The sequence below is a fragment of the Pongo abelii genome, chromosome 4, assembly GCF_028885655.2.
Source record: "Pongo abelii isolate AG06213 chromosome 4, NHGRI_mPonAbe1-v2.0_pri, whole genome shotgun sequence".
Taxonomy (NCBI): domain Eukaryota; kingdom Metazoa; phylum Chordata; class Mammalia; order Primates; family Hominidae; genus Pongo; species Pongo abelii.
Window position 1 is genome coordinate 188,822,606 of NC_071989.2, and position 22,633 is coordinate 188,845,238.

Genomic DNA, 22,633 nt, shown 5'->3' on the forward strand with positions numbered 1-22,633 from the left:
TTAAACCTTTCTAGCTTCTGCAACTAGAAACTATCTCTTGAATCCCCATTCTGTGAGATGAATACACTGACTCCCTCGCCCTCCCTAACTTTTCTCTCTTCCATTTCTCCACCTTTGTCATCTGTGTTTGTAGAGTCTCAAGCTTTCTGCTCTGTAACTAGAATTAAGTCTTCCATGCTTTAACTACAGATTAGATCTAAACAGTGAAAACCACAAAACCAGTAAGAGCATTAGTATCATCAGCATATAAATATCACACTAAAAGCCAAGTCCTGTACTAGGATTCCACTTACTTCTCTAGGATTCACAAACTGCTCAAAATTATGACATATTTTAGCTTGCTTCATATTTGGACCAAGTTGTCTTGGTCCTAGAGTGCCTCTTTTCTTACTAGAGAAAAAACATGCCTTTTTCAACATTTTCCTAGTATCTTCCAGTTCCTTAATAATCCTAACCAATGCTTGGAATTCATTTTGTTGTTGGAGCTACAGCATGAATTAAAAAAAAAAAAAAATCTTGCAAAGACTTACTCGTTCCTGGTTATCCCCTTCAGAAGGTACGACTTTTCCCCATCCTTTCATGAAAAATTTTCCCCTTTCATAGTAAAAATTAACAATAATTTTTAAGAGAAATGTCACCCATTATCTAATCGATATAACACAACCATTTTTATGTCTGCATACTACTTGGAGTCCTTATCCACTGTAAATAAATTTAATACAATGATAGTTCACAATGTTCCCGTTTTATGGCTGTGTAACACTCCACTGAGTGGATATATCATAATTTATTAAACCCACTTGGGAAGCTGTACAAAGAAGTGGTTAAAGTACAGGCACTAGGCCGGGCACGGTGGCTCACACTTGTAATCCCAGCACTTTGGGAGGTCGAGACAGGCAGATCATGAGGTCAGGAAATCGAGACCATCCTAGCTAACATGGTGAAACCCCGCCTCTACTAAAAATACAAAAAATTAGCTGGGTGTGGTGGTGGGCGCCTGTAATCCCAGCTACTCAGGAGGCTGAGGCAGGAGAATTGCTTGAACCCAGGAGACAGAGGCTGCAGTGTGCCGAGATCACGCCACCGCATTCTAGCATGGGCAACAGAGTGAGACTCCGTCTCAAAAAAACAAACAAACAAAAAACAACAACAACAAAAAAACTATGTAAAGAAAGAGTTCACAAATACAGAAAAAAATAAGTTTCCTTCCTTTATAGTTTCTCTCTCTTTTTTTTAAATAAAACTTTCATTACCTTGATTAAGCAGGTATCTTATTCACAATTGCCTCTGAATAACTTTCAATTATTGTCCAAATTCAAATCTATCTAGAAAAGATAAAAAATTTACATATTGCAGGCTTTATAAAACTGTTCAATCAAAAAGGTAATATCACAAACATTAAACACCATCATCCTAATAATGTTTAATGTTTTCACTGCTGCATAATATGTGCATATATGTGTACACATACACACGCCCTCTGATATGGTTTGGCTCTGTGTCCCTACCCAAATCTCATTTTGAATTGTACTCCCATAATTCCCACGTGTTATGGGACGGACCCGGTGGGAGATAATTGGAATCATGGAGGCGGTTTCCCCCATACTATTCTTGTGATAGTGAATAAGTTCTCACCAGATCTGATGGTTTTATCAGGGGTTTCCACTTTTGCATCTTCCTAATTTTCTCTTGCTGCCGCCATGTAAGAAGTACCTTCTGCCACCCACCATGATTCTGAGGCCTCCCCAGCCATGTGGAACTGTAAGTCCAATTAAACCTCTTTTTCTTCCCAGGCTCAGGTATGTCTTTATCAGCAGCTTGAAAACAGACTAATACACCTTCCCAATATGACTGGTTTAACAAGAACAACACTCTCCCTCATGGGTATAGTCTAGCAAGTTTGTTTAAAAAGATTTGTCTTAGCCTGGGCAATACAGCAAGACTCTGTCTCTATAAAAAATTTATAAAATTAGCCAGGTATCGGGCGGATCACCTGAGGTCGGGAGTTCAAGACCAGCCTGACGAACATGGAGAAACCCCGTCTCTACTAAAAATACAAAAAATTAGCCAGGCGTGGTGGCACATGCCTGTAATCCCAGCTACTAGGGAGGCTGAGGCAGGAAGGCGGAACCCAGGAGGCGGAGGTTGCGGTGAGCCGAGATCGTGCCATTGCACTCCAGCCTGGGCAACAAGAGCGAAACTCTGTCTCAAAAAAATAAAATTAAATTAAATAAAAAATAAAAAATAAAAAAATTAGCCAGGTATAATGGCGTGCACCTGCAGTCTCAGCTACTTGGGAGACTGAGGCAGGAGGATCGATCACTTGACTCCTTGAGGTCGAGGCTACAATGAGCTATGACCACACCACTGCATTCCAGCCTGGGCAACAGAGCAAGACCCTATCTTTAAAATAAAATAAAAGACATGTCTTACTAATTTACAGTCACACCTTGTTCAAGGCGGGAGGGATGTTAGAAGTTATCTAGTCTTGAGGCCCAAATGCAGCACAAGATTAGACGGGGCAAGGCGGGGTGAGGTCAGTGAGAGCTCACAACTTTGTCATCTGGCAGATAGCTAAGCCTTAGCTCCCTTCTGCTCCCCTCCATGAAGGTGATTTTTTTTTAACCCAAATCTATGTCTTCATTCCTATTAATTTTTTTTAAAGCTATATAGCCCATCATTCTACACATTAAGATCTTTGCAATTCTGACCCTGCTATCAAATATATCTGTTACATATGCCACGTCTTCATCAAAATCACTGGCATGGCAATAGAAGACCTTCACAAAGAGAAGAGCAGCAGGAGGAAAAATCAGAGGCAGTAAATGTAGACAACGTTGAGAGGTTCGCTGTAAGAGAGAAATGGGGTGGAAGCAGGATAGGGATTTGGTGGAGAGATCAAGTCGTTTTTAAAAAAAATTCGAATATGTATAGGCTAATGGAACTCATCATTCAAATGTGAAGGAAAAACACAGTATGTAAAAACGTCATAAGCTGTAAAGTTCAACATAAATATAATTTATTATATATATCCCCTTTTCTCTTGCCAGCCTATTTATGTTAAAATTTGATTTTTAGAGCCTCCAGCTCTTTCTGAATTCTCTTTCTGAATGTTCAGAGACCCTGCTCCCATCATCATATATCCTTTTTCTCTGAATATTTTGAAATCTGTGTCCAATAGCCCCTGCCTTTGCTGTTATGAATTCAAACATTACATGACCCCTTTCACCCAAATCCTGTTTTCACATCAATCTTCTCCACTTGTCATGAGAATTTCTAAAAACCAATTTCAGATTCATTAAAGGAACCATTAAAGGCTTCGCCTACTAGGATTACATTTTTAAACATAAAAACCTAAGACTCACTTTTTTGAGTTTTATTGTATCCCTAAGCAAGTTAGCAAAAAAGAATTTATTATTTGGTAAAATTATTCTCTAAGGCTGTAACATCCAATCCTGAAAATTTCTATGCAAAGCAAGAAGTGGCCGATACTAAATTCTTCCCCGCCAGCACATCTGCATACACAATCACATCATCAACACAGGGCTTTCTCCTCTCCCAACCCCCACTCTGGGCTCAAACAAAAAGTTAGTGTGCACACACATAAAGCACATTTACAATGTCTGTTCCACAGCAGACCCTAGCTAGGCTGCTCCACAAAGGTACTAAATATTTTGCTCCTAGTTCTAAGCTTACCATTTGAGTAAGTAATAAGAAAGCAACCGTGATCTGTGCATAAATACAAGACATGTTCCTTCAAAACTCCGTTTCTAAACACGAATTCTTTACCAGTTAAAATATAAAATGTGTTAGCCCCAGGCAAATGAGTCTACACCCACCAATGCATTCCACTTAATGACAAAGACATATTTTTAAAATACACTTGTTTATAAAATATCTCATAAAGTATAGTACATAAAGTATAGCACTTGCCAAAATATACTTTTAAAATACCAAAGTGCCTAAGAAAAAAATTGACTATTTGCTCTTTAAAGGGATAGGACAAATAAATCTTATTCAGAAATTCACACATGCCAAACTGATAGTAGCACTGCAAAGCAAACAGAAAGGTTTCTGGTCTCATAAATCAATCCACAGCTTTAAAATGAGCCATCGCGTTAAACTCTAGGAAAACTATAAAGTTCTTTTGTCTTTATGTTCATTTCTACCAAACACCCTCAAAACAAATGTTCATGAGTTTCACTATTTGCCACAGCTGTTTTTCAACCAGGACCTGTCTGATAACTTTGTGTGTAATCTGAACATGACTTTGCTTAGTGTCAACACGCAGTAAGTCCTCAATAAACATGTCAAGAATTCTCCTCAATTCAAAATTATAAGAGCATCAAGGTCATAAAGATGCACTATTTTTTCTAAAACTAAAAAATTGTGAAACTCATTAAATCAAGATTATAACGTAAAATACCCAAGTATTCTAATTTTAAATCATTTTCTTAAACACGAATAATTTTAACAGATTTATGTCACCATTTCTGTTTCTAAAATAAATTCCTAAGTTCCTACTGCAACAGCAGAAGATTTAGATTTCATATAAACCCATAGGTTTAGAAACTGCTGACAGGTAGACTAACTTATAAAGATCCCCAGCAGAAGCTACGCTTCACAGAGACGGATTTTTTAAAATCTGTTTTGTTCACTGCTGTTGCCTCTCCTTCACCAATGCCTTGACTGATACTTGGCACACAGGATTTCAATTAATATTTGCTGGACTGAAAAACTGCATATGTGTGAAGACCCTTGGTACAAAGCCAGACTTAAACCACCTGTAGGATCCCCCAGCCCCACCCCCACCCCCACCCCGAGAAAACCTGGAGCAAGCCCAGGTGGGAGGGATACAGAATGACCCCTAGGGAATCAAGGAAAGGGAGGCTGAAACTCAAGGGGACTGACCTCACACCCAGTCTTCACACACTGCCCAAATGTGTTCATTTTGTTGCAGTGTCTAAAATCTCACCAATTGAGAGATTCCTCTAGGTTAACAAATCTCCTCAGAATTAAGGAACTGTTTAAACCTGTCAACAACCTTAAGAGATGTACATTTCATCATTCCATTTTACGGATGAGGAACAGGCTAAATGGCAGAGTTACTTTTCCAGTGTCACACAATATACGTAGAGCACAGGCCTGACTCAGAACCTTTAATCCTACAATGCTGCCTCCCCACTGAGAGGGCAATAGGACTAACCTTCATCCACACCTCAATCAATACACATGAGCTAGTTCCCAATACCCTTCTACAGAAACACCTAAAACAAGCTTTCTCAAAGACGGGGCTTTTGTTTGGGGTGATAGGCAAGCAACAAGTAGCTGAAGCACACGAACACCGTGGAGGCAAGGATATGAAGTTCAGACCATGGATTTGGCGTGCCTGATGGAACCAAGCCTCAAAGACAAACCACAGATTTCACAACACTGCAGAGGACCAGCTCTTGCTCCAGAACAGCTTGCCTCCCTCTTCCTCTTTCTACCCTTCCACGTGACCCTCACGGTTCTCTCCACCAGAAAAGAGGCTACCATTGTTAGTTGCCAGTCTGGCAACACTGTGCATCTCAACCACAGTGACTGGCACAGAGCAGGAACTCAAATATTTACTGAATGAACCCAAGACAAAAGTTGTTTCTATGGCCAAGCTGGGACCCTAACTGCCATTTTTAACACAGTAGAGATGAGATATGCACCTTAAGCACCTGATTACTGGTGTAAAACGGACTTTTAAAAGCCCAGTCTGAGTTGCGGACAGGCTACAGTAAAAGCCTTATGTGATTATTCTTCCCCAGCCAGACTGTCTCAAAGAAGAAAACAGCTTAGAACTTTGGCATACAAATATAGACCTCGAGGGGCATAATATGTTAATATCTTAAGAGTGTAAAAGCAAACCATGACTTTTATTTAGGTTGCCTACTTTAGGTCATCCTAACATGAACAGCAGTTTAGAAAAGAAAAATCCCCTCTCAGCATTCTCAGGGTGACAATGAGGGTGGGGATAACAGCAGATATCTCCCAAAAGTTCAGCGTAGGCCAAAACCCAAAAAATCATATTCCACGATGTGCAAAGGGTTTCTTTCGAACCATGACTAATAATTTAAACAAATACATGTTTACACCAAATGATCAACTAAACAAAGCCCTTGTTTATAGGAAAACATGACATTAAGCCGAATAGTTTCAAAGACAATTCTTGAAAATTTTACCTATTTCCCTTTTGGTCGGCACCCGCGACCTGAAAAGCCTTGGCTAGCAGTACCGATTAGTGTCAGATCCTCCTAATGTGACATTTTCAGGCGTCAAATTACGGTAAAACTACTAGGGCAAGAACAAGAGGCAAAAGCAACAGGGAAGATGTCCATTTTCCCTTTACACCCCCCCCGCCCCGCAATTTACCACTTAAGAAAAACGGCACGTTTTTATATTAGAAAAGGGCCGCATCCTTCGAGCTCTAGCGCAGCCTTAAGTCCGCGATTTCAGGAACAAACCTGCTGCTTCCAAAATACAGGCTGAGACGTCCTCCCCATGAAGTAGTTTTGCGCTCTCGCACCACCTCCTTTGTCTACGCTGTCCCTGCAAACTCCTAGCTCAATGCCCTCCAGCAAACAAGCTGCCTGAACGCAAAGATGACCGTTCCAAGTCTTTTTTAAAAGAAGGGAAAAACCCAATCACGCTCCCGGAGCCTGGTTCCCACGGGAGCAGGCCGGGCTGTCCACGACCGAAGCCTCGACCCTGGCTGGGGCTGTCGGCCGGGCAGCGCGCAGCGGGAGAGCCAGGGCCGGGAACCCCAGCCCCGCCGCCTCCGCGGGATGCAGCCACCACCGCCCGCCGCCCCCGGGCCGGCACTCACCTCCGTGGAGGGGCAGCGGCGCCAGCACCTGGCCGCGGACCTCGGCCTTGGGGGAGTCAAGCCCGTAGCGCCCGCGGTCGATGCGGAACGTGAGCGGGGCGCCGCGGCCGGGCTCCTGCACCGTCACGTTGATGAGCGCCGTGTAGTACTCCTGGCTCGCGTTGTCTGCCCGCGCCGGCCACAGGCTGCAGGTCAGCAGGGCGAGCGCGGCGAGCCGGGCAGGGCCCGCCCGCCCCGCGCAGCTCATCATCCCTCCGGCAGCCGCCGCTGCTCGCGGACCGGGCTCCGGGGCCGGCGCCTAGAGGCGGGGCGGGCGCGGCCCGGGCTGCGGCGGGAGCGCGCGCGCGCGCGGCCTGCGCGGGGCCGAGCCCGAGCGCGGCCCTCCTGGACGCCGCGGCCCCGCTGCTCGCCGCCCTCACGTCAGCTGCCCGCCCGTGGGGACGCGCCCATGGGCCCTCGGCGAGGGCGGCGTCTCAGGTCGCACGCGGGCGTCTCTTCGGGGTCCCAGGAGGGCTGTAGGAGCGTGCCCCCTCCATCCCCCCGGGTCGGTCCCACCGAATGGGAGGCGCCTCGCAAGGATGCGGCGGGGGAGGGGAAGGGCGGCACGGGAGGAAGCGCCCCGAGGGTCAGAGGAACACAAAGTCTCTCTCGCGCGGCTGCCGCCTGAGGCGCGTGTCCGCCGCCGCCCCGCCCCCCCGCCCCCCCGCTGGTCCAGCGGCAACGCGCAGGCCTAAGGCGCAGCCCCGCCCCGAGCGCATGCGTGCCAGGGCCTGTCCGCTCCCGCCCGCCTGCACGAGGGCCCGGGCCGCCGGGTCAGCCGCCGGCGCTGCTTGTTTCTCTGTCGGGCGTGATAGCCGCAGGGCGTGGAGCGCGGGAGATTTGCGAGGACCTATGGAAATGTGTGAGAACAGACTGCAAAGGAAAAAAAGCTATAACTTTAAAATAAATTTTTAAAATTAAATGTCATGAGATTTAACATTCAGGTCATGCAGTTGACATCATGGATGGGGGATGTCTCTGGCCCGGACCTGCAGGGACACGAGTGGTTGGGAAAGACCTCTAGGGTGGCCGTCCCTAACCTTTTTGGCACTGGGGGACGGGTTTCCTGGAAGAGAGTTTTTCCAGGGACTGAGGAAATTGAAGTGGTTTCGGGATGAGGCTGCTCCACCTCAGATCGTCAGGCGTTAGATTCTCGTAAGAAGCGGGCAGCCTAGGTCCCAAGCACGCGCAGTTCACAACCGGGTTCGCGTTCCCGTGAGAATCTAATGCCGCCCTGATCTGACAGGGGGCGGAGCTCAGGCGGTGATGCTCCCTCACCTCCTGCTCGCCTGCTGGTTCCTCCAAGGCCCTGGGCTGGAACAGGTCCGCGGCCGGGCGGTTGGGGAGCCCCTACTCTAGTGATTGGTGAACTACTCCAGGGGCCCCCGGACCAGAGGGTTGCAGTGAGAACCCCCCTCCACCTTCCGAAACGCGCGCGCACACACACACACGACTCTCATTCTCTCTCTCCATGGCGTTTAAAAGATACACATCGCTATAAAGTATCAGCTAAAAGGAAGAATGGGGCAGTGCAGCCGAATTCAGGAACTTACAGGATCTTTGTGGGGTGGCGGAGGGGGAAAGTTTGGCGTCTTCTGACCAGCCAGGGTTGAGTCTCCTGTTTCCTACAGCGGGAAGTGGGTGGAGTCAGCTTTGCACAAGCAAATGTTCTGAAAATCCGGAAAAGAGGTAGCTCCCCAAAAAGAAATTTGAGGCACTGTTTCCAGGAAAGGGTACGGATGCAGTGCAGGCTAAAACTTAAGATGTCCACTACTGGCCAGGCGCGGCGGCTCACGCCCGTAATCCCAGCACTTTGGGAGGCCTAGGTGGGCGGATCACGAGGTCAGGAGTTCGACACCACCTTGGCCAACATGGTGAAACCCCGTCTCTACTAAAAATACAAAAATTAGTCGTGGTGGTGCGCGCCTGTAGTCCCAGCTACTCAGGAGGCTGAGGCAGGAGAATCGTTGGAACCCGGGAGGCGGAGCTTGCAGTGAGCAGAGATCGAGGCACTGCACTCCAGCCTGGGCAACAGAGCAAGACTCCGTCTCAAAAAAAGAAAAAAGAAAGAAAACAGATGTCCGCTATTGATGACTTGGCAGACATCCTTCACAATTTCTCCCTCCATTTCCCTCTCTTCCACCCTCTACCATAGTCCTTATAGACCGTGCCCTGGCCTATGGAGAACAGCTTTTACTTATTTACTTATCCTCGGCAAGTACAGCCCCTAGGCCAAAGCAGCGGGGTCCTCACCCTGGGCCTGGCACCTAAAGAGTGCTCTGATCTGGTCCCCTCCAGCTGGGCCCTTCATAGGGCAAGGAGTCCTTAGCATCAAGTTACCCATGCTCTAGCACCTAAGACCCAGAAATTCCTGGCCCCCACAGCCCAGGGCCACATCTAGGGCCCGTGTAGGGCTCTTCCCGGTGAGGGTCTCCTGCTCTTCTTGCTGGGCATGCCCTGGCCTACCCGTGTCCAAGAGGCTCATGGCCTCTACTCCTTTGTCCTTATAAAGGAGGAGTCTTCAAACTGTAAGATGTCCATGACCTCTGGCACAAGAAACAATTACAGAAGCTCACAAGCACCACTTTGTTAATCAGGTGGGGAGGAAGCGGCTTTCTCAACCCTTCTGAATTTGTCAAGGAGAAAGTTGGTTCCAGAGCACCTTTAACACTTCCCTGGCACTTGCTGATCTCCCCTTTAAATAAAGCAAGATGAGGTCTCGGCGCACAGCCTCATCGTGCACAGCCTCATCACGCACCAGCATGTATGGCGACATTCACACCAGCCTGTACTTGGGAGTGGCATTGTCTTTTAAGGAGACCTCAAGGTTTTAAGGAGACCTTAGGGAGACAAGAGGTTTTTCATTTACAATAGTGATACAATGCTACCTTTTAAAATATTGTGGTAAAATACACATAACATAAAATTGTCCATCTTAACCATTTTTAAGCGTATGGATCAGTGACATTAAGTACATTCACATTGTTGTGTAACCTTCGCCATCCATCTCCAGAACTCTTTCCATCTTGTAAAACTGAAACTCTGCACCCATTAAACGTTCCCCCTTCCCCAACCACCATTCTTCTTTTCTGTCTCTATGATTTTGATGATTCTAGTTACCCGCATAAGTGGAATCATATAGTATTTGTCCTTTTGTGAGTAGCTTATCTTGCTTTGCATGATGTCCTTGAGGTTCACCTCTGTTGAAGTACATATCAGATTTCCTCCTTTGCTAAGGCTGAATCATATCACATTGTATGTATATTCCAAGTTTTTTTTTTAGCCATTCATCCATTCCACTGTATGTATATAATACACTTTGTTTATCCATTCATCATAGGACACTTGGTTGCCTCTACTGTTTGGCTATCATGAATAATGATGCTATGAACATTGGGGGCGTATAAATATCCCTTCCTGCTTTCAATTCTTTCGTCTATATACTCAGAAGTGGAATTACCAGATCTAACGGTAATTCTATGCTTAACTTTTTTCAGGAACTGCCCTACTGTGTTTTTAATAGTAGCTGCCCCATTTTACATTCCCACCAACTGCACAAGGGTTCCAGTTTCTTCGCATCCTTGCCAACACTTCTCTATTTCTTTTTCAAAATAGTAGCCATCTAAATGGGTATTAGGCGGTATCTCATTATGGTTTTGATTTGCATTTCCCTAATGATTAGTGGTGCTGAACATCTTTAACATCTTTTCATGTGCTTATTGGCCATTTATATATCTTTACACAATGCTATCTTTTAAAACATTTAAGAAAAAAAGTGAATTAATTAAAAGTATTGGTTAAATAAAAGCACAAGTGATTTTATCGGACATGGCAGGTCTCACGGAGGATGTGTGCCGCAGTCTGGCTCTGGCCCACGCTGGCCTGTGAATGAGCTGCCCACGAACCTTTTTCCTTAATGGGGTTATTTCCCTGACTCCACCACGCACCACATTCCCCTGCCTCTGTGTCCATTTCTCAGCCTACAATAAATCCTAGGTCACCTGTAAGCCCCAGCTCAAATTCCCTTTCTCCCCAGAACTCCAGTGGGGCCCAAGCTGCCAGCCTCCCACATCCAAGCCCTGTAAGAGCTTCAGTCCTTCAGGAGAAGATCTGTCTCCTCTGTGAGCAATGTCTGCCCTCCCAGGACAGCAGACAGGGTAATGTGTATGTGTAAAGCATGCTGCACAGAGTTTGGGACGCCAGCAATCAGAGACCAAGCGGGGGTCCCCTGGACAGTGCTACAAACCCCAGTGGGTTGCCCAGATTTCCCAAAGTCCAACTCCTCTTTCTCCTCCTCTTCCTTTTCTTTCTTGAATGGCAGATAATCCCCACTGGTCCTAGGAAGGCCCTGCTCTTATTTCATTAACAACATGTTCCCTTTTGTCACTTTCTCACTCCCGTTCCTTGACCCATAGGGAACCATTTTAGTGTGCTTCATGTGTCTCTTTTGTTTGTGTTCTTGCAAAATGTGTGTTGTTGCTTAATGTGCATGTGCTTTTTAATTATTAAACTGTATTGGGTTATTGATGTCATTCTGTTTCTGATCCTCTTCACCCAGCACTATATTTTTTTTACTTCTTTCATACATTTATTAATTTTTTATATTGCAATATAACATACATATAGTAAAGTGCAAAAATTATATGGGTACAACTTAAAATGTTTTTTATGAGGTGGAAACACCCTTTACCCATTATCTAGATGAAGATGGAGAACATTACTAGCACTCCTGAAAGTTTCCCTGAGCTTCTCAGTCGTGAGCACCCCACCATTCTGATTTCTTTTCTTCTTTCTTTAGAGACAGGGTCTTAGTCTGTCACCCAGGCGGGAGCGCAGTGGTGCAATCATGGCTTCCTGCAGTCTTGAACTCCTGGGCTCAGGAATGCTCCCACCTCATCCTCCCGAGTAGCTGAGACTACAGGTGTGCACCACCATGCCCAGCTACTGTTCTGATTTCTGTTACCATTGATTAGTTTGCCTGTTGTTGAACTTTATATAATATAAATAGAATCACACAATATGGAATCTTTGGTGTCCTGTTTCTTTTTCTTAACCTACATCTGTGAGATTTTATGTTTTTATGTGTGTAGTTATAGTTTGCTCTTTTTATTTGCTGTATAGTATTCCACTGTTGATTTATCTATTTTCCTGCGGATGGGCATTCATATTGATTTTCGTTTGTGAATGTGATGGATCAAGCCGTTATGAAGCCTGCATGCCTCTCGGTGGGGATGTGTCTGCATCTCTGAGAGTGTCCTTTGGAGTGGGATGATGTGTCATACGCAGACATGTATTTAGTGTTGGTAGGCACTGGCGCCATCTTTTCAAGCTGCCCCCTTCCTCCCCACCTGAGCCTCTTTTATCTGTGTCTTCCCTCCCCACGCCCACCTCCTGCTCCTGTCCCTCATAAGTCTCCATCTATGCTGGCCGCTTCCACTGTTGGTAATTATGAAACCCCACCCCAGCTGTGGCTGCAGGTAAAAGCACTGCAGAAACCCAGTCCAACTCCATGGAGCAGGCTGTCCAGGAGAGGCTGTGTTCCTTATAGACCCTAAAGTACTCAGAGATGCTGTAGGTGAAGGGCTCTATGGAGACATCAACCATACAAGAGATGCTTCTGATACTGGCCAAGCTTTTTCACATTCACATCAGATTTGCTGAATTTGCCTTGTGAAGAATTCAGTGAGGGCCAAGCACAGTGGCCCACACCTGTAATCCGAGCACTTTGGGAGGCCAAGGCGGGCAGATCACTTGAGGCCAGGAGTTCAAGACCAGCCTGGCCAACATGGTGAAACCCCGTTGCTACTAAAAATACAAAAATTAGCTGAGCATGCATCTGTAATCTCAACTACTCTGGAGGCTGAGGCAGGAGAATCGCTTGAACCTGGGAGGTGGAGGTTGCAGTGAGACGAGATTGCACCACTGCACTCCAGCCTGGGCAACAGAGCAAGACTCCATCTCAAAACAAAAGAATCCATTGAGAAGCCATGTCCATCTAATGGGCTTCACAAAAGGCCAAGAGACAGGCTCCAGGTCCCCAGAGTGGGTCGTCAGGGCAAGCACACAGCAAGGGTATTTTGGGACTCTCCTTAGGAGCTTTAATAAGTACAAAGAACATTTTTTAATTAAAAAAAATAAACGTTCATTTTAATATAAGCTTCTACTTCATAGCAAGTGATTTAGCTTTCAATGATAGTCATGTCACCTGCTTTTAAAAAGTGAGATGTCTTAAAGAAAACTATTTAATAAATAACAGGTAGAACACAGATGTGGTGAAATTATGCAATTGGTGTGCAAACGACAGAAAACGGAAGAGGAGCTCAAGGGACAGATGCCTAGGCCTGGGTTTAAATCGATGCTGTGCTAGAGCCAATTATTAAATATTCAGAAATTCTGCAGGCCAGTTGTTAAACATTGGTACTTTGAAACCAGCCATGGCAGTAGGTAGTATTTATACTACGGAAATTGGCACACACCACAAATCAGGCCTCCCTTCCCTCCCCCTCCCCCTCTTTCTTATTTTTCACGGTGGTTTACCAGAATGCCATTGGTTCAAATTCCCACTTGGCCACGAGTCAGCTCTGTGATCTCTGCAAGTTCTTGTCCCCTTGGGGTCAGTTTCTCTCTGTGAAGTGGAGATGATGACCTCTGCCTCTCTAGCTCTGCCAGATGCAAATCAGAGGACAGATGCATGGAACATGTAGCCGCTGTAGTTACCCCATTCCCTGTGACTTGTTGCTAGAGAGGTGAGGTGTGTGAAGGGTTCAGCCTGGGTGAGGACTGAAACACCACCCTCCCACAGGCACCCCCCAGAGCAGGCACTCGCAGGCACCGGCTGCCCACTGCCACCAGGACATGATGACGTAATGGCATTTTATTTAGAAGAATCTACAACATATTTGCATCAGCAATCCAAAAAATTTACTCTCTTCTAATGAAAAATTTCAAATATATGAAAAAGTTAAAAGAGTGGTACAATGAAGCAGCTGTGTACCCCACCACCTGGGTTCAGCCGTGGGTATCATGTGGTCATAAATGCTGTATCTGACGGGTCCCCAACCTCACAGAGCCGGCGGTGAGCGAGTGAGTGAAGCCTCATCTGTATTTGCTCACGTTACCACCTAAGCCCCACCTCCTGTCACATCAGCAGCAGCACTGAATTCTCATAGGAGCGTGAACCCTATTGTGAACCGTGCTTGCGAGGGATCTACGTTGCGCACTCCTTATGAGAATCCAATGCCTGATGATCTGTCACTGTCTTCCATCACCCCCAGACGGGACTGCCTAGTTGCAGGAAAACAAGCTCAGGGCTCCCACTGATCTACGTTATGGCAAGTTGTATAATATTTCATTACATATTACAATGTAATCATAATAGAAATAAAGTGCACAATAAATGTAATGTGCTTGAATCATCTCAAAACCACTCCCAGCCTGATCCCAGTCCATGGAAACATCGTCTTCCACTAAACCTGGTCCCTGGTGTCAAAAGTGTTGGGGACCTGCTGCTCTATCTGTCACTTTGACTTGTAAAGTTCTTTCCTGAACTATCTTATGAGCCTTTGGGCCGTTCTTCCATGCTATCATGGCCAGGACAATGAACAGTGAATTCCCCATGAACAATGAATGCCCTAAAATAACCCCATATCCCCCCCTTATTCAGATATTTCCAAACATCTCAACATGTCCCTCCACCCTGCTTTATTTGAATGGGATCCCGTGAAAGTTCTTCAGGGGGTTTGATTATGTCTTTTCCTAGAAATTCAGACTTTAAGGGTGCACCCCAGATCCAGCAGAAGTGGACAGCCATCCTGAGACTCAAAGCTTGTATCCTGCCCTAGGACTGCACCACTCAGAACTCACTAGGAAATGTACTGAGTTCTGCAGTTGTCCTGTCAACACCACAAACATGTTGTGTTCTAATTTGTTGTGAGAACACTGAAATTATACCACAATCACTACAACCTTCTCATTTGCAGCATACCAAGAATCTCAAAAAATGAAGCTAGCCCAGGCTCCTCTCACCTCGGAGAGGCTCCACTAAATGAATGAAACGGCTCTCCTTTCCCTTCTCTGGGGGATGGTCTCATTAGGGAAGTAATGGCAGGAGTACGGGGAGGGAAACCTGCCATGCTGGCAGTCCCCCTGAGCCCAGGGCTCTCAGGCCATGTTAGTGACAGTCTGATGGGGTGACATTGTGGAAACCTCAGTTGACCCAAGAGAAGTGACAGGATGGCTCAGATTTGGAAGCTGTCATGTTCCAAAGACGAGAATTTGATCTTCCTGCAGATGCTCAGACACAAGGATTGTTACACCTATTTTGCAGATCTGGAAACTGAAACTCAGAGAAGCAAGCTCTTTGTCCAGCTGATGAGGAGTGAGTGGCGGCTCTGGGATGTAAGCCCAGTCCTGGCAGGCTCCTGGGCCTCACTCATGTTGCTACCGCAGGTTGGCGCCAGGCTCAGGCTGCAGAGGACCCCTGGGTTCCCTTGCATTTGGCCCAGCGCAGGAAGCCTCAGGCTGAGAGTCAAGCTCTGTCCAGGAATTCAGGTGGGTCCTGGACCTGGTCCTGCCGTTGGGATGCTGAGCAGTCACAGGCTGCCAGAGTGGCTGCTAAAAAGCAGGATCGAAGATATTGCTTTGTCCTTTGTCAACATGGGTTTGATCAGAGTGATGAATGACTGAGCCACAAGGAGCTGAGCGAGAGGCCGTGCGGCCGGGCGGAGGAGGCCTGAGGCCAGCCACCCCTGCATCTGAGTGCTGGTGCTGAGGCTGACCTGCAGTGGTGATCGTTGGATTCCCGAGGGCCCCTCCACCAGCGAACCTGGGATATCCAGAAGGACCCTTATGCTCATGGGCAGGCGAAACAGAATTGGTCCAACTTGCACAGAAAGAAGCTCCTTTGGAAGGCTGCAGAGCCACTCACCTGGCTGGAAGTGCGTCCGGAATTTGTTCCTTCTAGTGGGTTGTTAGTCTAGCTGACTTCAAGAATGAAGCCGTGGACCGTCGCAGTGAGTGTTACTGTTCTTAAAGATGGTGTGTCCGGAGTTTGTTCCTTCAGATGTTCAGATGTGTCTAGAGTTTCTTCCTTCTGGTGGATCGTGGTCTCACTGACTTCGAAGGCGAAGCCACAGACCTTCGCAGTGAGTGTTACAGCTCTCAAAGGTGGCGCGTCCAAGGTTGTTAATTCCTCCCGGTGGGCTCGTGGTCTCACTGACTTCAGGAGTGAACCTGCAGACCTTTCCGGTGAGTGTCACAGCTCATAAATGTAGTGCCTGACCCAAACAGTGAGCCAGTAGCAAGATTTATTGCAAAGAGAGAAACAACAGAGTGGAACAGGACCCAAGCAGGTTGCTTCTGCGGCAGGGGTGGCCAGCTTTTATTCCCTTATTTGGCCCCCACCCACGTCCTGCTGATTGGTCCATTTTACAGAGTGCTGATTGGTCCATTTTTACAGAGTGCTGATTGGTGCGTTTACAAACCTTTAGCTAGACACAAAAGTTCTCCAAGTCCCCACCCAACCCAGCCGGCTTCACTTTTCAGAGGGTAGGGTAGCAGGGCTAGGCTCAGAAAGGACAGCCCTCAGGCAGCTCTGGGGATTGGGGTAGCTGGAACCAAGGGGTTCCATGAGGGTGCTGCTGTCGGGCATAGCCAGTGCTGGGTTCCTCAAGGAAGAACAAAAGCTTCCTACCTTGGATCAGATGCTTGCCCCTTGACTGTAGAAACTTGATCACCTTGATTGTCAGCTCTGCCAAGAGAATATCTGATGGAGGAGGAATGGGCCCCCTTCCAGGGCCAAAATAGCTCAGTGGGCAAGGGCAGGCAAGGGCACCCTCCGTCTGCTGCGGGGGAAGCCCATGCAGATCCCCTGATCCCACTTCCTGCCAGGTGAACGCTGGCTGGTTTCTTTCAGAAGTAGAGGTGGAGTTTTGATCCTCTCTCTCAAACATGTCTTCCAGGTAGGGGACAATGTGCAGATCATTTGTGGTCAGCCCAGAGGCTGACGTGAGAGATCCAGAAGCTTTTCCATGACCAGCAGCCTGGGGATTCAGGTGGGCAGGCAATGCAAACTGCTAGCCCAGAGCTGACACCAGAGTCCAGGACACTTTTAAGCCAACATTCGACACAAGAGAAAACAAACAAACTATGTGCATAAGGATATTTACTGTAGCATGAGCTACAGGGACAAAAAGTTGGAAATAAACTTTATTTGTTAAGCAAATTGTGGTGCAGCAAATTTGAGGATGGTTATGCAGCTATTAATGTATCGAACAGGCTGTAGCAACGTGAAGAACACTTACGACGTTCTGTTGAGTGCAAAAGCAGAATACAAGTAAATCTCTGGTTGCCGTTACGTGGAACAAGTCCATATGTATGAACAAGGACTGGAAAGTACAAAGGCAAACTTTAAAAATCCCAGGAACCTCAAAATCCTGCCCAAGGTTAAGCCTAGAGGATGAGCCATGCAACCCCCTCTTCCAGATGAATAGTTGTTACTAGTATTATGCATTTGCCAGATCCCAACAGAAAGGTACAAGGTCTCAGGAGGGCTGGGTGCAATGGCTCACCCCTGTAATTCCAGTGCTCTGGGAGGCTGAGACGGGAGGATCACTTGCGGCCAGGAGTTTAAGACCAGCCTGAACAGCATAGCGAGACCCGCATCTCTACAAAAAATAATAACATAATTTGCTGGGCATTGTGGTGTCCCAGCTACTCTGGAGGCTGAGGCAGGAAGATTGTTTAAGCCCAGGAAGTTGAGGCTACAGTGAGCTGTGTTTGTACCACTGCACTCCAGCCTGGGCAACAAGGTGAGATCCTGTCTCAAAAGAAAACAAAATACAAACAACAACAACAAGAATATTCTAAAAAAAGTTTGGTGGGGGTTGAGAGTTCCAGATCGGCTCAGATAGATGACAAGAGAAATCTCTTGCCGGGCGCGGTGGCTCACGCCTGTAATCCCAGCACTTTGGGAGGCCGAGGAAGGTGGTTCACATGAGGTCAGGAGTTTGAGACCAGCCTGGCCAACATGGTGAAACCCCGTTTCTACTAAAAATACAAAAAATTAGCTGGGTGTGGTGGCAGGCACCTGTAATCCCAGCTACTCAGGAGGCTGAGGCAGGAGAATTGCTTGAACCCAGGAGGCGGAGGTTGCAGTGAGCCGTGATCGAGTTATTGCACTCCAGCTTGGGCAACAAGAGCGAAACTCCATCTCAAACAAACAAAAGAAGTGATTCCACCTGTAGAAGGTGAAGGCCCATGGGGATGTCAAGAGATCACGTGTCAGCGTGAGGAATACAGTGACAGATGCCTTAAGGGGCCACTCAATGCTCATCCCTTCTCCCACACCTGACTCCACAGTAGAGGCTGTAGGAGGTAAAAATTCAGTTTGCCTGTATGGGCATCCATCCATTCATCCACCCACTTGTTCATTCAGCACATTTTTATGGAGCAGCAGTTCTAGGTACTTGGAATACATTAGCAAACAATCGAAGATCCTCCCCACCCGCCCCCCCCACCCACGGCAGGTTGCAGCCTGCAGAGGTTCTGGGCCATGCACGGGCTGGGAGGTCAGCTGGGCCGTATTTCCCCTTCTTCCTGCCACATGGGGTCCTGAGGACAGAAGCCATGCACTAAGGGCAGTGGGGACGGACAAGGGAGCCTGGGCCCCTGAGCTGAGCCAGGGCTCAGCCAGCCTGGCGCATTCTTCCGCACTTCTTTGTTTAAACCCTTGTGTGAAAGATTTGCTGTTATTTGCATCTGAATGCAGCCCTAACTGATGGAGGTAGAGACAAAGGGGAGGGAGCACTGAAATACTCCAAGGCTGGGCTCTGGGGTCTTGGCCTCTTGAAATTTCCCATGTACTCATTTTAAAACACTCCCAAATTAGGCCTATCCTAGAGAAGGGAGCTCCCCCGATGGAGGGGCCCCAACTCTGAAAATCTAGAACTTGGAATTTTCAGCTAAGAGTGAAGACGGCAGTTGGGGAGGGCCCTTAAGCAATCTGATGGCCCCGCAAACTAAGGGTGGCAGGCACTGATCAGCGCCATGGTGGCCCCGCGAACTAAGGGTGGCAGGCACTGATCAGCGCCATGGTGGCCCCGCGAACTAAGGGTGGCAGGCACTGATCAGCGCCATGGTGGCCCCGTGAACTAAGGGTGGCAGGCACTGATCAGCGCCATGGTGGTTGCGCGTTATGTGAAGCCCAGCTCAAGCGGGAGGAGAATTTAATGGGTCTGACCTAAGGCACGACTGAATCTACGCGCTCAGAAGATATCATCAACGTTGGGCTCCCTCTGTCTCTGTCTCAACCTTGCTCTCCCCTGGGTTGCCGTCATTTGCTCTCAGGTGGCTCTCCCTGTATGGGTACAAGATGACCCCTGGCACATCCCAGCACATTCAGGAGGAACGTTCTGTCCTCTCAGAATCCCAGCGGGGCACAACAGGACGGAAATGCCTCTTTTTTAAAAGACTTACCATTCTGTATTCTGAGCCTCAGTGGCTTATCTCATGTTGTGAGTCCCATTAAGCCAGCCACTTGGACCAGCTCAATAAAATGCTCCAATGGACCAGACCACGTGTTTCTTCCTAGAGGCTGAGGGGGAGGACCCCTTGACCCAGCCCCATGGACTGAGAATGGAGAGCGTGGTATAATAAAAAATAAATATTGGTCTTGGTCCCTGCTTCTTGGCACGTAACTCCCGAAACCCTTGGAATCTCTGATAATGGTGATAATGTCTGATAATGATTTTAGATAGCTTCAGGATGAGGGCTGGTTGCCAGAGGAACCAGCCATGTATTTAGAGGGTCAAGACTTTCAGCCCCAACCCCCAATCTCCAGGGAGGGGTGGGGAGCTGGAGACTGAATCAGTCTCCACTGGCCAACGTTCAGGTAATGAAGCCTCCAAGCTTCTGGGTTGGTGAACACACTGATATGCTGGGAGGGGATGCACCCAGAGAGGGTATGGGGGCTCCAGGCCCCTTTCCTCATCCATCGCCCTGTGCATCTCCTCCATTTGGCGGTTCCTGGGTTGTAGCGTTTATGATAGCAAGAGTAAGGTAAGTGCCTTCCTGAGTCCTGTGAGTCATTCTAGCAAATTACAGAACCTGAAATGGGGCAGGTTGTGGGAACCCCTGACTTTGTAGCCAAGTCGGACCAAAGTGTGGGTAACTTGGCACCTGAAGACAGGCCAGTATTACGGGACTAAACCCTATGGAGTGTCAAGCCAACTCCGGGTAGTTAGTATCAGAATCAGCTTGAACCGAAGGACACCCAGTTGATGCCAGAATTGGTTGGTGTCTGGAGGGTTTCCCAAGGAAAATTGGGATGCGCTTATAGGTACAAGGCACATAGATCTGGGTAGCGACAGTAATAGGCACACTTGTTCCCCTGTGGCAGATGTAGCTTGCCCTGCCCCTGGGCTGAGTCAGGAGTCTCTCCAGCATCACCTGGGGCATGCCAGGAGCATCCCAGGCTGGGACGAGAGACACCCATTGGGGGCCATTGGGATGCCTTGCTGCAAGTAACAGAAACCCTCACTGACATGGACTTCCTTGAGAAGGGGATCCAGGGGAAGAAAGGGTTTTGGACAGGCTGCGTGGCCTTTCACAGGCTTTGTGGCCTTTCACAGCATTTGTCCCCAGGGCCGTCTTCTCTCACAGCTGCAAGATAAATGCCAGCGCAACTGGAGCAGGGCACTTCCTCATTCCTACTAGATGGGGATAGAGAAAGCATTCCCTCAGTGGCAGAAAAAAAATTCTCATCTTCAGCCATTTTTTTTTCCTTTGGTAGAGACGGGGACTCTCTATGTTGCCCAGGCTGCTCTCAAATCCTGGGCTCAGGAGATCCTCCTGCCTTGGCATCCCAAAGTGCTGGGATTACAGGCAAAAGCCACCACACCTGGCCTTCAGCCAATTTTGATACCTGCCCAACCACTCTGGACGAATAGAGTCAACAAGGAAATGCCAGGGCTGATTGCTTTAAGCCTGAGCCCCTGACTGGAACAGGAGATAAGATGACATCATAGACCGGCTGGTGTGCTTATGCTAACTTCATGAAGGGAGGGGACTGTGTGAAGGCAGCGGGTTCTGGGTGGGTGCTCTCTGTGTAGAGATGCATTGCCTGGTACCATCCTGACCCATGGGGAAGGAGATGCCCTTACCTTCTCGATTTTCTCCTCCTTTGCCTTTTCTCTTTTTTTTTCTTTAATTATAAATGTTTTTAGTAAATGTTTTTTTGTATTCCTTAAAAACAAAACAAAAATCACAAGTTTAATACTAATCCTTTGAAATACTGTACACCAAACAAAGCCACCTCACTCATGCAGCAAGTTGCTCTATGTTTCTTTACTTCTGTTTGCCAAATGATACTCAATAATTTCTGCAGATTCCTCTTCAACAGATTATATGCAAGAGGTAAATGCTGGGCAGCAACTTTATGAAAATAATGTGAGCCATAGCAAAAGAGCTCCATTCCCAACTCACCCCCCCCACTCCCCTTCCATAATCACATTCATCACTAGCAAACTGCACAAAAGTCATCATTTCCTGAATGGGAACAAAAGCTTTCAGTCTCTCCTCCTCGCTTACAGCCTCAACTATTGTCTTGCAAATTCTGTTGACGTCAGCATCTGTTTCAGGGAGCTCTCTGTACCCAACATCACTTTTATCTGCTGGAACAGCCAAGCCTGCACCATGAAAGGCCTTCGTCACAACTTTCTTATCTGTTTCATCTTCACGGTTCTCTGTTCCAGTGAGGACCCCATTTCTCTGGCTGCTTCTGTGAGTTTTTCATCTATGTTTTTCAAGAGATTAGTTTTCTTTTTTTTTTTGAGGCGGAGTTTCGCTGTTGTCGCCCAGACTGGAGTGCAATGGTGCGATCTTGGCTCACTGCAACTCCCACCTCCCAGGATCAAGCGATTCTCCTGCCTCAGCCTCCCGAGTAGCTGGGACTACAGGCATGCGCCACCACGCGTGGCTAATTTTGTATTTTTAGTAGAGATGGGGTTTCTCCACGTTGGTCAGGCTGGTCTCAAACTCCTGACCTCAGGTGATCTGCCCGCCTCGGCCTCCCAAAGTGCTGGGATTACAGGCGTGAGCCACTGCACCCAGCCTAGTTTTCTTTTTATCCGTTACTTCTTTAAGTTTTTTCATCAAAAATAATTTGACTGCCACAAATACATTATCTCCATTTGGAACAATTGTACACTTTTTCTTTGCTTCATTTATACCGACATATGCAGGAAGTTCATCAGTAGAATCCCTGAAACACCCCACGTGGTACTGAGTTTTATTATCTCCAATAATGACGGTCTGGAACTGAGGAGGATCGTAGTAAAACCTCCAATGAAGGTTAACATTCAGGCCTGTTGAATTTTTCTTCATTTTATGTTTTCCAGCAAGGATGTCATAAGGACCAGCTAACTGAAGTCCGAGGCTTGCAGAAAGTCATCAGCTGGCTTTTCAGGATCAAGTTCTTCAAAGAACTTCCAGAAACGATCGAAGTCTTCAGGTGAAGAGAGCTTATAATGATTTTCTGCTTCTCGTCGAAGACATCAGCTTCACAGAATTTACTTTTCTTCACATCAACCGTTTTTTCACATGCCCCTCCCCGCTGGGCCTGCGCTTCCTGCCACCGCCAACCATTCTGCAGCCGCAGCGCCTTTTTTTTTTTTTTTTTTTTTTTTACACAGGATCTGGCTCTGCTGCCCAGGCTGGAGTGCAGTGGCACAATCATAACTC

The 22,633-nt window shown here is 47.3% G+C and overlaps 1 protein-coding gene across 3 annotated transcripts in view; it reads right to left on the bottom strand.

Moving 5' to 3' along the window:
• Nucleotides 1-7,208, bottom strand: part of RNF130 (ring finger protein 130) — a 157,381-nt gene extending 150,173 nt beyond the window's left edge. For 2 of the 3 annotated variants that reach the window (XM_054556660.2, XM_054556662.2), the window contains exon 1: nt 6,857-7,178. In XM_054556660.2, coding sequence (XP_054412635.1) covers nt 6,857-7,106 — 250 coding nt within the window. In that variant the 5' untranslated portion in view covers nt 7,107-7,178. Of the gene's footprint in view, nt 1-6,856 lie in introns of all 3 variants that reach the window. The other variant, XM_002816320.6, reaches the window with a different exon arrangement.
• Nucleotides 7,209-22,633: the final 15,425 nt, after the last annotated feature.